The 15,273-nt window shown below is 41.4% G+C and overlaps 1 protein-coding gene across 1 annotated transcript in view; it reads left to right on the forward strand.

Annotated features, from left to right (window-relative positions):
- Positions 1-15,273, forward strand: part of KLF12 (Kruppel-like factor 12) — a 177,216-nt gene that overhangs the window by 157,484 nt on the left and 4,459 nt on the right. The window contains exon 5 of the mRNA XM_009884207.1: positions 2,051-2,208. Coding sequence (XP_009882509.1) covers positions 2,051-2,208 — 158 coding nt within the window. The remainder of the gene's footprint in view (positions 1-2,050; positions 2,209-15,273) is intronic.

Consider the following 15,273-nt stretch of genomic DNA (forward strand, 5'->3'; position numbering starts at 1 on the left):
AGCGGTTCCCAGCAGTGAGGTCACTTTCTTGTACGTGACAAATAGCTTTTTACGAGGTGCTGACTCTGCTCAAGGTTCGTGTCTCGGGGCTGGAAATTGCAGCAACGTTATAAGCTTGATCCTCCTCCCATTTAAACGAGCTGTACTACCCAGGATCTGAACACCTGGTTACAAAATAGGCTTTTAAGGTGGCTCGTAAATCACATGCAGCAGAAATGGTGCACAAATATTTATTTTTAAAGATAAAGATTTTCTGGTCTCAAGCACTGGATTTTGTACCCTCCATATTTGAGCTTTAAGATTTGATATACATGTTTGGTTTTTATTTTAGCTGGGGATGGTTAAAAAAAAAAAAGTGGAGTAGTGAGACCATTCTCAGTGTATTATCTAACTCAAGACTTTTATTTGCCCTGAGATGCAGATGCTTAAATGCAATTCCTAAGCCATTTCTGTGACAGCTAAACATATCTGTATTCTTGCCACATAATGAAAGTGCTGATGTGTCCTACTCTTTTGGGGACTACTTTTTGCTATTTAATGTTGCTATTACAGTCCTCTCTCCATTTCTTCCTCCACTTCAGAAATTCCCCGCATGCCCGTTTACATACATTGTATTCTAGGCAAAAATAATTAATCTGGAAAGTCTCTTTGCCTGAAGGTGAAATATGAATATAAAGTGCTAAGAGAAAAAGAGAACTATCAGAAAGAGAGTACTCAATTTTTTTTTAATAGTGTAGTACCTTCTCAGCAGATGCGTCAACATCAGTGATTCTTTCAAATTACTTTCTTAGTATCTTAGCTTCCCCAAAGGTTCGTGCGTACTTCTTTTTGTGATCAGATTCACTTTCTTTTCCTTCAATTCATTTTCATTTGACAGTCACAAATTCTTTCAGGAGAACCGGGAACATGCATCTTAAGAGTTTAAAAGAGCTGACTGACAAATCTGTAGATTATTTGCCTTTAATGTCAATAAACCCAGGAATGTGGGGGAAGCCCCAGAAACTTGATGAAGGCCAATGTTGTTCCCATACTTAAAGTAGCTCAACAGGCTGGTATAACTGTAGGTGAATGTGACTGCTGTGCACTATAACCATAATGGGGTTTATAAGGAGATCAATTCCTAATTATGATAGCTGGGTAATATAATTAATGAGAGTCAATGAGGATTTGGATCTTGGCATACCTGCTTGATAATAGTTTATGTCACAAGTTTATCTAACCAAGGCAAGTGCATTGTTGTAGCAGGCTTTCATCAAGTATTAGACTCGGTACATACTGTGTTTATAAAATAAAGCAACATGACTTCAACGTCACTTATTTATTTGCTTAAAATTGGGATAACTGATAGGATGTGCTGTAAATGGAGTATCTTCACTGAGCATAGGTGTTTCTGTGGGGATTGTTCGCTGGCCCTCTGCTAATAAACTTTTTTATTTATCAGTGATCTGAAAGGAAATAAAATTCATTGACTTGCAGGTGATAGATTGAGAATTGTTAAATAAGTAAATGGAAAATACACTGCTGCAGAGTGATATGGATTTCTTAGCAGTCTGTATGCAAGCAAACAACGGGTGTTTGGCCAAATGCAAGAATCCATAGTCCCGATCTGTGTACTGGAATCACTTTTTCATAAAAGGTTTCAGGATGTTTATCCATTTAAACTTGTCAAAGAGAAATTGTGGAGGCTATAAATAAAGTTGTTTAGAAAGCAGGGTTCAGTGAGCTTGGATCTGGACACATGTAAAATAGAATAAAACTCAGATAAAGTCAGGCTATTTCATTATTGGAGTGGTATTTCAAGGATCGTGGTGTTTTCTCTGGCAATAAGCACTTCTAAATCAAGACTTGAATTATTTCATATTGCAAAATACGCTCTAGTTCAAGTACAAATTGTTTCAAATATGTGCTGTGGCCTACATTGTAAAAAAGAAAATACTTAATTAATTGTTAATGTCACTTCTGGCACAGTGATATGTTACTGTTGATCTTTTGGGGCCCAGGATATACACCATGCTCTTGCTTCATTTTTTGCCTCTGTTCTTTTTTTTAGTTCAATTTCACCATTCAGTATTGAGAGCACAAGGCGTCAGAGAAGGTCCGAGTCTCCAGACTCCAGGAAGCGGCGCATCCATCGGTGTGATTTTGAGGGATGCAACAAAGTATACACAAAAAGTTCCCACCTGAAGGCTCACCGGAGAACACACACAGGTAGGACTTTGCTGGCACTGTGTACCACAGTTAAGACAAGCAGGTTACTTTTCTGTCTAATTTAGGATGTATTGAACTCGTCATCCTACACTAGGAGCCAAAGGCCTATACCTAAATAACAGAGATGTCTGTGAGAGCATCACCATTGTCATTCTGGTGCAGAACAAGAGCATGCTTTTGACTTGAACTTCCCTGTCATCCCCACTTTGCAGCACAGGCAGTGTCGACACAAACCAGAATCCTTTCAGACGAAACTAAACAGAAAAGTGGTCTCCAGAGACACATGTACTGTGCTTCAGCAGCAATGGGTGGTCATTGCTTGGGAAGCCCTCAAGAAGAGCGTGAAGTGTAGACATGGATCTTCAGCATCATGGTTTTCACTCTACAGACCTGCTCCTATTGAGCCACCACTTGCTTTTACAGATGTAGCCTTTGAATGCGAGGTTCCACTAAATGCCTTCAGTTCAATTCAAGTCTAAACTCAAGAGCTCATTATTTCTTTCTGGAGGCTTTCAGAGTCACCTACCACATACTGCAGAGGGAAGTCCGTCACTTTATGAGAATAGGTTGCGCTAGGTCCCTACAACAGAGATGCAAGAGAGGTGCTTAGATGAGCTGGGTCCCATTTAGTGATGATAATACTTAACACTTAATCAATATCTGTTGTCCTGGCTAACTTTATGGGCTGTTTCTGGTCTACGTGACAGGCACGTAAGGGTAGCTGAAACAGTGATGTGTAATTGTTGTAATTTTGTTGTGGATAAACCCAGGAGCAGCAATTTGAAGTCATCAAGACCAATTTAAAAGGGGATCGCTTGAGTGGCTAGAAAGGCAGTGGACAGAACTCTCAGAGTTTCAGTGCTGTTCCTTGCTCTGCTGCTGATTTGCTGAAATTAAATTTATTGATCTTTCTGCTCTTAATGTACTTCAGCGTTCTTGTAACTCCGTGGAGAAAAGATGGTGTTTATCCAGTATGCAGCACAATGTTGTTTGCTGAGAATCTGCTGGTGCTTTCTGTGGTGTGATGTACTCTAAAGAGTATGAGATACTATTTTAAAGAATTAAGTGATGGCTTCTCCGTTTCAAATGAGGCCACGTCTCCATCACTCTTTCCAATATTTCTTTTGGTTGGTAGGACTTTTGTTGAGAGGAATACTGAACAAGGCTCCATCCCAATACCCCCTACTAAACCAATTTCTGTAAGGTAAGAGTCCCTTCCTTAAACAGCGGAAATGTTCTGGTGATCTGGGAGTTTCATTACGTTTCCCTCCAGGCCAATTTTTCTAGTTTTTTCATATCTTCATGTTAATGCTTTTGCCTTCTCTGCTCTTAATTTATCATGTCTTGTCTTAATTCTTTTTTCCTCTTCCCTGTTCTTTCCCATCTTCAATGTGGTCTTTCATCCCTACCCTTCCAATGTATTCTGTATACCCTTACCCTTTCACCTTCTTCTCTGTCATCCGTGTTTTACTTCTTTTATCCCAATCCAACCCTACTGTCTCTTTCCTTTCCCCTGCCCTGATTTCTAAGTTATTTCCCTATTCTTGCCTGTATCACCCTTTGAGCATTATATGGCTGTAGCAGATGAGAAGGCAGAGAGCCCAGCAGAGGTGTGAAACTGGTAGACTGTTTGGTTTCAACCAAAAATACTACTTAAGTGTTTATACCACAGGGAGGTCACTTTTCTAGCCTGCAAGAGTCGCAACCAGTGCAGGAGTGTAAGCAAGGACCGTGTAAGGAGCTGAGTTACAAAACTAGGTGTGAATAACCTCAGCAATGTCACACCCAAGCTAGCCCAGAAATACAGAAGGCTCTTCTCTGCCGTAAATCACTGAGAATCACGTTTGTGATGAGTCTGTAATTCATTAGTGATCTCATGACAGACCAGCACTTGCGGGTAACACACCCAAATCAGTGTTATAGTCTGCACCGCTGAATCTCAGGCTGTGCACTGAGGGTGCTCAAAACCAGGCACTGAAGAGCTGAAATGGCATTGGTATTTACAACTTTTGCAGCTGTAACTCTCCAGCAGCATGAAGGGAGTTTCTATACCTGCTGTAATCATAGGATCCATCTCCCCATCCTTGGTTCCCTGGCAGCTGGGTGTCTCGGCTATGCTATCTGTCTGGGATCTCTGGGTAGTCAGTGAAGAGGGATTGGCACCTCTGGGGCACATTATTCCCTCTTCAGGTAGACCCAGGGATTGGCTTGCGAAGGTGTTTCTCTCTTTCATTGCTGAATACAGAGGAAGCCCGGGTACCTACCTGTTAGCTGGCTGAAATGAATCCCCACCCCAAAAGGCAGCTGCCTGAAATGTATTGCGGTCATGTTGGACGTTGGTTTATTCCTTCAGGGGGGAAAAAGAAAAATAAAATAAAATAAAAAACCTTCATTAAGTGGTCAGCTGTTAACTGCTTTATATTGTCATGTCTTCATGTCTGCTGCAAGATAAGCAGTATAGTCTAGAAAGAAGGTAAGCACTGAATTTAGCCAAAAGATCCAGTGAGAAAAATCTGTATCATGCTGTCAGAATTAAATGTGTTTCACAGAACACTTGGTAAGAAGTTGGTATATTCTGACTTTACATGTAGCACCAACCGTGAGCATACTCTATGTATTAAGCTCATCTTACAATTTTTTATCTTGGCCTTTACTTTTGCTTCAGGGGAAAGAAGTTAATTATTCACGTATGACCCACAGTAATTACTGTGCAGTTTTGGATAAGTATAAATGAAGTATGACAGCTATGCACGCAAGGGTGAGCAAGTTTCAGTAGGAAACTTTCTGAGAAAAGATCACAGAAACTCAGCATTGCATAATCTGGACCTTTTTTTTTTTTTTTTTTAGGCAGGCTGATCTTGCTGACAATTGTTTACCTAAGCAGGATGTGTTTGAGAACTATTTTTTTTTTTTTTCATTTACTATATATGCATAGCCACTAAAATACTTGCAGTCATTTGGATACAGGAGGAGAAACAATGTGGTATTTTGACAGGATGAACAACTTGGTTGGTTGGAAAGTATACTTGTTTTAATTAAAAATGGAGACAAAATATTTAGCCAAATTTAGCCAAATCACCCTTTGAGCATTATATGGCTGTAGCAGATGAGAAGGCAGAGAGCCCAGCAGAGGTGTGAAACTGGTAGACTGTTTGGTTTCAACCAAAAATACTACTTAAGTGTTTATACCACAGGGAGGTCACTTTTCTAGTGTGACTCAAAGAGAATTTAATTCTCTTTGAGTAATTCCCAGGTTTTTTTAAGTATGCTATCATCTAGCTCCCCAATACTTCTCACCAGTGTCCTCAAAACAGCGTACTGGTGTGGGCATGGAGTCCACTGGGGGGCGAGCTTGAATAACGTATCATCTCTCCAACTAGAAAAACTGCAAGTGAAACCTGTAATAGAGCGTTTCATAAATCACAAGCACTGGTATTAAATTTCTCTTTCGAGTATCAACTTCTTGTTGTTGTTTTGCCAGATCGTCAAATAAAGCTATCAGGAGGTATCGGGTGTGATGGAGAGCCTTCGGGGCTCACAGGCAATCTCGCAGCTCAGGTTTATCAACTCTTTCCGCAAGAAGAAACTGTGAGAAATTGGCTCACCGGAGTTGTGTTGAGTTAGTTTCTGCTTCAGTGAACTTAAAGAAAATTACTAATGTGTGACTCTACAAACGAGTAATCTTTAAAAATGGGAAAAGCGGCAGCCCTGAGTTGCATTCCCAGTCTGTGTATGGCTGTGTTGCGCTCGGCGTAGGTGCTGCTGTCGGCCCAGGGAATGGGGAGAGCTGTAACTCCTGTTCCCAGTGAGGTCTGCGCCCATACAGCCCTGGTGGGGCTCACTTTCTTCAGTTTGCTGCTTTTACCGTAGCGTTATTTTGTGATATGTAGCAGCTATTTCAGGCCTTTTCGGCGATACTAAAATTGCCATCGACACTTCCAGTAGGACAGCTGAGCATTGCAGACTGAGTAATACTGGTTCCTTCCACTATGTTTTTTTTTCCCCCCATCAAAATTTCTTTCTAAAAATATTTAAATTTACAGTAATGAATTGCTGTTTCCTTTTCTACTAGCCCTGGTTTGTGAAAGATATACAGACTGTTCTCTCTGAAGAGAGATGATGAAAATCTGATAACTTCTATGTAAATCAAGAAGTCAAATCATGCCTTCTGTGGAGAGGCTGATATAGGTTATAAAAACTAGACTTTAATAGCTGATCTGCGAAGCTGGTGAAACTGGAAATTATGGGTCTGTGAAACTGTAAAATGCATTAAATAATGTAATTATCTTGGCCAAAAGCAGGCAGATATGCCATAAAACTGAGGACATACATCTTGACACCCCACCCCCCCCCCGTTGGCTGGATGTTTCTGAAATGTCAGTGGAATGCTGCAAAGTGGTCAAAAATGCTTGCCATTTCCCTGCAAAATTTCACTTGACTTGTCATGATTTTTCAGTCATCTGTAACTATAATGAAAATAGGTTCATAAGCTAGATATGGTGAAGGCAGCAGGATAAAGCCTTACAGTCACGCCATTTATCAGGTCGAATGCAAGGCAGTAAAGTCTCTGGTGAAATAATACTTTTCATTATCTCCTATATCAGCAAATTAATTGTGGATAAAGGGTGTGTATGGAAAGATGAGGGGACAGGGAGTCTGTTTTAGGGAGAGAGAAGAGGGAAAACAAGAACAAACATCCAGGAGGACCCTTTAGCCATAACAGTTCAAAGGAGGCGTGAGAAAATGAAAACACCTTTTGGAGAGATGACAGCAACCATACAAAACACACACAACCCCTTTTTTATTCATACTGCTTTCAGTTGCCTTGTTAGTGCATTAGATAATGAAAAGCATGATTATCAAAAGATGGCAGGTTCTGGCTGCCCACAGGGACACTGCAGGGCAGTGGCTGCTGACTGTGGGCGATGTCCCAGCACATGCATGCGGTGGTGCACCCAGTCATGGACAAACTGTCCCACTGGCCGACCACGTGGCTAAAAGCTACTTTCACTTTTCCTCCACAAGGCTACTTAGTCTGCAAATTTTAGCGCGTAATACTCTGTTTGAACCTGAATCGCGGGTCTGTTGGTACCAAAGCTAACCTTTGCATATCATGATCCGGTTTTCATAGACATCATCTGTCTCCTCTTAAATAGGGAGAGCATGTAAATTTGAGGCATATTATGTAAATTGAATAAGCAAATTATGCCGTCTGTTAGGGGGCCTGATAAAGAACACAGAGACTTGAAACATATAATGGATAGTACATGCGGAGGAGATTTAAAGCTCTTCTCTTTTTTCGAAGTATGCAGAGTACACTGGGTAGTGTGAATGTGTCCTAAAGCGGTGCCTAGCGTGGTGACTGTGACCTGAGAAATCTAACTAACTATACCGTCATTTAAAGGGAAATTTGATTTGTCTTGGATTTCACATCTAAAGTTGCTCACAGCTAAATCCAGTTGTAGCTCATTGTGGTTACCCTCTTACCATATGGAGAAGCCCAAGGAATTTAAAACATTGTGTGAGTCATCCTGAAGAAGAAAATAAAGAAAGAAGATGCCTACTTTAAGGTTTTGTGGGACCTAATTTTACAATGTCTGATACAGAAGAGATTGCTCTGTCTCTCACCTCTGTAGGATTTTCTTTTATTGTATCAGCGTTCTTTTATGCATCAGCATTCTGTATTTCTGTACAACCTTATTTCAGTCATTAGTTGCTAATTTCTGGAGGAACATGGCAGAGTGGCTTTCTGGGGTCAATGACAGCAAAAGCCTGGGACCTTCCAGTTGGCATGAAGTGGGAATGGATTTAGCCTCTGAGCGTAGGGCATCATATAGCCACAGGTGTGGCTTTGCTCCTGCCTCCAAGGGGTGGAGGAAGACAAGAGCTGTAACCAGAACACCTCCAGTGGTGCTCAGATACTGGACTGCAACTGCTGCTTTTCATCCATGATCCCCAGCCATCGCGGGGTCCGAATCACTGTTCTCGGGGCCACTGCTGCAGAAGAAGTGACTGCTTCATTAGGCACTTACGGAGGCAGGCTGAATATAGCCCCCAGGCCAAATGAATTTTTTAGTGTTTGGTGCTTTGTCCTAGATCAACGCCTGTATCATTCCTGAGAGATGAGAGCAAATACCTTTGCCACAGACGTAATGAAGTCTATTTGTCAGTGTCAAGGGGTCTTCAGTGGCGTTACATGGAGACAGTAAACATCTCAGAAATGTGGTTATGTACCTGAGAAAATGACAGCATTTCCTCCCCGAGATGTTCCTTTATAGCTGGGTTGAGACACCACCCTAGAAGAGAGAGGACTAGTGAGTACATGGGTGTTTTATTTAGTCTGTGCTTTTTCAAACATTGCATTCCTCTCACTCACTGTTGCTCCCTATATTATTGTAATATGAAAGGGCGCCTGTCATTAGTCTTTGTTCACATTTTCCTTTGAGCAATTTCAGAGCAAACTTAAGAGTTCGGAGGCACCGAAAAAGCTATTTTTGCTCTGTAGGTTTTAAAACTCCATTCATTACCTGTTGTTTTCTTAAGGTCTGTTTAATGCTTTTGCTAGCTATAAGTTCCAGAGAGATATTTACAGATTTGTAATCCCCTCTTTAGACAAATATTGGGAGGAAGCAACATTTTTTAAATAATCCTTCTGGATTTGACTTAAACAGTGTAGATTTTTGGCCTACCTTAAAATTAATACCTCTTTGTCACCTACCCTCCAGGCCGCTCTTCAAAAGCACAACTTTTCTTCCTCATGTCCTACGTGCTCCCTAGGCCCTTATCCCAGAGCTCTCCCTCCTCCATGTAAATCTGTCAGGTGAAAAAAGCTGCAACAGCAGGTTCACATGCTGTTCCAGAAACTGGGAATTTAAATAAACAAAGCCAATTTAAAAATTAATTTGCTTTAAGTAAAATAGGAGGTTCTGTTTGTATTGGGTGATGCTTTTATTTTTAAGAAATACTTTCTTTCAATGTTTAAAATTTACTGCCAGTTTCAATAAACAGTAGAGCTTTCCAATGTGGACATCAGTATATTTCATGGAAGTTTTCACTTCTAGCTTTTCTGCTCTTCCTTCATGCAGTTTCTATTTAGAAGATACACAGATTATTTAATAAATGGGGCTGCTGAAGCTTCAGCCTGTGTGACAGAGTTCACATTTCAGGACAGAAATACATTTAAAAGCAGATATCTACTGGTGCAATACGTACCAGTATACCAGGGTATAAAGGCAGGCTCGACAATGCCACCACAGCCTAGTAAGGTGATGTTCAGAAATGGTAACCTCTGGATGTAGTGAGATAGTTGTCTGAGTCCAGCTACTTACGGGCAGGTGTCCATACCACAAGGAGCTTGTACATCCAGTTCTCTTCCAATAGCTGCTCTGTGGAAAGTTAAATGATTTCATTTCTGGCGCATTTTGTGGGCTCTGAATTCACCTTACACACGGGGAGTCATTCCTCTGCATTGTAGGTCTGATGCCGTGCCGATATGGAAGAGTGCCCACTTGGTTCTTCCAAGTCACTTTGATGGGAAAGCAATTCTAATTGCATCTGTGATTGCTTTCGGTCTCTAGGTTATGAAAAATATTTGCAACAGTGCCCCTTGACTTTGTAAATATGGGGTGCATATGTGTTTTGTCTGTGTGTGGCACGAGGGAATAATGATGATTTCATTATGCAGAATAAAATTTTCTCTAAGCAAACCATTTAGTACTTAATATTCTACCTCCAAAGAACTGCAGTTCATCTAAGGTCTCAGGCATGATTGTGGTCTACCATGTGTAGTTCTGCAGTGGCATGAAGGCGAGAAAGACCTCTCTACTCCCATTCCCTCCAAAATGCTTTCCCAGATGTTGCACCCAAGCCTAGGGGAGTAAATACACAGTACAGGGTTTCCAAGGACGTTAACTCTTGCAGCCCACTGAGTCCCTGACAGAGGGAAAAGGATAGCAACTTGCTGCTGAAATGCCCGCTACTGGCGATACATCGTGTCTTTTGGGAAGTGTGTCTGGAGTTGCTCGTGCCCACCCTGTCCTTTTCAGGGCAGCCTTCAATCGGAAACGTGGTCTTTGGGAGTGGGGCATGCTCTACACTGCAAGTAAGCTTCACAAAAGCCTTTGTTTTAATGTTTTATTCAGGTTCTCTGATTTTCTGCTTTCTTTTTTTCCATGGCTAAAAGGAAAAAAGAGGTAGAGCCTGAAAGCTAGTGTTTCAGGATGACCATGAGCCAGCAATGTGCCCTGGTGGCCAAGAAGGCAAATGGCATCCTGGGGTGCATCAAGAAGAGTGTGGTCAGCAGGTCGAGGGAGGTCATCCTCCCCCTCTACTCTACCCTGGTGAGGCCACATCTGGAGTACTGCGTACAGTTCTGGGCTCCCCAATTCAAGAGACAGGGATCTGCTGGAGAGGGTCCAGCAAAGGGCTACAAAGATGATTAGGGGATTAGAACATCTCTCATATGAGGAAAGGCTGAGGGACTTGCGTCTCTTTCGTCTAGAGAAAAGAAGATTGAGGGGGGATCTTATTAACGCTTACAAATACTTAAAGGGAGGATGCCAGGGGGATGGGAGCAGTCTTTTTCAGTGGTGCCCAGTGATAGGACAAGGGGTAATGGGCACAAGCTTGAACATAGGAAGTTCCATCTTAACATGAGAAGGAACTTCTTTACTTTGAGGGTAGTGGAGCACTGGAACAGGCTGCCCAGAGAGGTTGTGGAGTCTCCCACTCTGGAGACATTCAAAACCCGCCTGGACGCTGTCCTGTGCGACCTGTTGTAGGTGACCCTGCTCTGGCGGGGGGGTTGGACTAGACGATCTCCAGAGGTTCCTTCCAACCCTAACCATTCTGTGATTCTGTGATTCTGTTTTCAGTCTTCGCTTTTTGCAGTTAAGTAGGTAGAAAACTGGGGAGAATTTACAAAAACTTCTTCTTTCGTTGGAAAGGAAAAAGACCAGCTGAAACCTGTGTAGGAAGAGGGGTTATTTTCTGCACTTCAGTGTTTTCTCCACATACAATATGAAATGTGGTGGTATCTTGGTCGCATTAACTCTAATGATCTTTTCCCTTGTCATATGTATTTTTGTCAGTATTTTACTTTAGTATCATAGGTATTTATTCTGCTTTGTATGCTGATAAAAATTGGTATCTCTTCATTTGGGAAGTTTAATTCCATTCACAAATCATTTACTTAAATGGGAGGTGGGTTTTTTAATGCTCTTTTTCTGCAGACAGCACAGCACACCAGCATGTGCCTGCTTGGCCTGACTTCTAGCACAGTGCAAACAACAAATGATCGGTTGTGCAAAACTGAGTGAGACAAAGCTCATCCCTTGAAGCCTTTTTGTTGGTTTTTGTTTGTTTGTTTATTTCTTTGGGTGTTTGTTTGATGTTTTGCCTTTTACAGATAGTGGAAGGTTTAACTTTTGTAATGAGAATCATCAGTATTGCTTTTGATGAGCACGGTGGAGCAACCCCTGGTGCATCCAGGAGGAGTGACAGTAGCAGAATCGGAGGCAGGTGGAAAGGGAAGTGTCAGTTGTTTGGCATCTCTCTTGCAGTTATGGACCACAGTGAAGGAAAGGTGTTTTATTTGGGGAGGCCAGACTAAAACCCAGCACCCCAGTTAAAGAGAGTTAGTGTGCAGGTCTGCTGACACCCTCCGTGCAGTTGGCTGCTGATGGAGGTACGGATTTGTTGCACTACCTTACACAAATACCTTTGTGAGTGAAAGCTGCCATAAAAGGAAAAATATCAGCCTTCCTGACGGCACAGGAAATCTAGTAGTCCCATATATTTGCTGTGGCTGGAGGGAAAGGGAAAACTTCATGCCATCATCCACTACATATATATATATAAAAAATATATATGTTAAGTGTGTACATATGTATGCACTTAACATATACTTAAATATTTATATATGTACCGCATCATCCAGGAAAAAACTATCAGGAGGGGTGGTACAATGCTATTTGTCATCTACTGTTGGGATTTGGTCTGGCTCCTGGATTCAGGTGCACAGGAAGAGGCCTTTTACATTTCTAAAACTTCTATGTTTTTCTGGTGTTACAGGAATTAAAATTTATCATTTTACATCAGTAATACCCTTGGCAATGTATGTTGCTACAGGATTAGTTAATCCTTGTCCCAGAGCGTTAATTCATTTGTATTTCACATAGTAGTAGGTATGTCCCATCGTAGGTCAAAGTCTCTGTGCAGAAGCCTAAAAAGAAAAAATGTGGGAGAGAAGTTTCTTGGATTCCCCTTCTTCATTTCTCTTCTGTGTGTGCAGTGGCAGAACAAGGCTGAGATCAATGTAATGGTCTCAGAGAACTGAATTTTGTAAGTCTGGTCACAAAGACTTCTTGGCTGGGACTTGTATTTAAATGGCGGCAAACTGAGGCAGCTGTGTACCTGGAGCGGCATGTGGGACAACAGCAGGAGAAGGAGAGAGATAAGGTTGCTGAACTAGTACTGGTCTTCCAGAAGGAGTGAGAAGAAGGACCACGATAGCAAACAGGACCCAAGCTCAGCAGGGCAGTGAAATGAGAAGATAGTTGTGTGTTGTGATGTGGGAAAAGGACTTGCGCCTGAATTATCAGAAGTGGAGCTTGTAAATACTCAGTTTGAGAGCTGCCAAAGTGTCTCTTGTTTTAAAGTGGAGTTTGTCACTGTATTTTTGAATTGAAGAAATTGTTTTGTTCCCAGTTTACACATGAAGAAACCACGTCCCTGTGCTTTGCCTAAGTCGAACAGAGAACAAGGAATAAAAAACCTGAATTTCAAGACGTGTCACAGGCAGCACAGTATGTTCTTGTTCTGCTCGTAGAAATTGTTTTCCCAGACTTGCTCAACTGATACAAGACTTTAATTTCTTCCCAGAAAGATATTTTATTTGCATATTTTGACAATGCTGACACACAAAAGTCAAATTCTCTGTGTTCACCAAAGAGATCTAGTGGATCGGTAACATGGAAACAGAGATCCCAGATGACCTTTAGAAAGACATCTAAATAATTGGATTGGATTTTTGCATCAAAATGATTGAAAATATTTCAAACTTTTAAAGGGATGAAACTGAGATCTAGCAGTTTCGTTACAGAAAGTAAGGTGTTCCTAATATGTGAGTCATAGCATTGCTGTTCACTTTCTCTGCAGTTTTGGGAAGGCTGCTGATGCTCACTACATTGGTTTTCCTACCTGCAGAATGGACATGGTATTTTTTACACAGTGCTATTACGAAGACAGACTTATGAAGGATTACATTTAAAAAAAAAAAAGCTTTATAAGGCACTTTGAAGTTGGAAAGTGCTTTATAAGTGCTCTGATGTTTTTTCATTAAAAAATTATGCTAATAAAAATATCACACAAAACGTAAGAGTTGTCATTTTTCGCTTTCCCCTGCGTCTAAAAGCTAAGCTGCCCTCTTCCTCTGGGAGTGCCTGAGGATGTTCATTATCAAATAGTGGTTTTGCTGTAAAAAGATTCTTTTCTGCCTGAAATTGCTTATGTTTAGTAGAAATGCAAAATCTAATTAGCTATCATTTGTGGTTTTCAATTTGTGATTTCCCCTTCAAGAGTCCTATCAGTATGGGTGCAATGTGACTGTTCCATATGTTTCGGAACGACTCTGGTGTTTATGTGGGAGCTGAAACCCACTGACATAAATACACCTTATATATATTGCATCCTGTAGCAGAAACCAAACCAGGAATCACCAGGAGATGTCCTCAACCATGCAAAGCTGCACATCTGTTGACTGTGACTAGAAAATTTAACATCATCAAACACAGGCAGAGGCATGTTTGCTGTATTATTTATTTTCTTTCAACTTGTTATGGGCTAAATCCTTAAGACCTCACTCAGGTTTTATGTGGGGAATACTCCTCCAAGAGTAATGGCAGTAGAAACTGAGTGTAGAAAGATGTGGCTGTAGATAGCAGGGCTGGGCAGGTGACACCTATTAAACTGCAAGTTTGTCTCAAATCTGTTGTATTCTGTGAAAGGAGTGAGGGACGGCATCTCCCCAATGCTCCCACCCTCTCAGTCTGGAAACACTACATAAACCTATAAACCAAGTTTAATTTCCAAGTGTTTTTCTAACTTTGTCCTTCTAGAAAGTGGAATTTCAGCATGTGGCTCTTTCACAGGGTGATGAAAGCTTAAATGCAGAAAAACCTGATGAGACAGCTAAGCCTGTACCTCTTACGTTTTTTTTCTAGTTGACTCTTTTTTGGAATAAAAATGTTACCAGTGTTTCAAAGTGTTGAGTCCATTGCAGGAAAGGGCTACGGAGAAGTGATGTAATAGCACAGAGTCATGGTGACAACTCCATGTGCAGAAAAATTGTATAGATGGGAATGTCTGAAGAGAGCACAAATAAGAAGGGACATGGCACTCACCTGTAATGCCAGAGAGAGAGGTGAGTTTATGCCAGAGAAAGAAAATCAGTTTAGAACTTGATCACAGGGTTTTTTTCTGTCCTGGTAGTGGACAGCGTTAACTCATTGTTAATGACGTGGTTGCCAAGAGCCTGCTAAACTGATGAATAAACGAAATTTAAATAATACACAAGTACATAGGGCATCTGCAATTGCAGTAAATAAAGTTCCTTGCCTAGTGAACATAAGCCCAGTTCTGTTTCCTGGAGCTCTGGAGCAGTTTCTCTGCTGGCAGAATAATCCATAACTGTTTACACAGTGGTTTTGTGGTGTCTGTCTTTGAAGCATCTGGCATCAAATACTATGATACCAGCTAGTTGATGGGCAGAGGATAACTGCCGAGGAATACACCGCGTGGGAAATTCTGCGCAGGGTAGAACCGACCCTGGTCCCTTCTTCTGTTACATGCCATGGTCTCCTGCTGGTGCCCACATAGGGCTTTTTTTTAAGGAATACGTGAATGTCATTGGGCTGTGAAGTAAAAGTTTGAGAGAGATTTATTTCCTTGGGTGAATGATCTTCCGGATATTAGAGTACATGAATAAGGATATGGGAAGACAGATGTTGGGCTGTGGGGAGGGTGGAACATTTTGGAAGGAAAGGCTGAAGAGCGGGCATTCTTCAG

The sequence above is a fragment of the Charadrius vociferus genome, unplaced genomic scaffold (genome assembly GCF_000708025.1).
Source record: "Charadrius vociferus isolate BGI_N301 unplaced genomic scaffold, ASM70802v2 scaffold604, whole genome shotgun sequence".
Lineage (NCBI taxonomy): Eukaryota > Metazoa > Chordata > Aves > Charadriiformes > Charadriidae > Charadrius > Charadrius vociferus.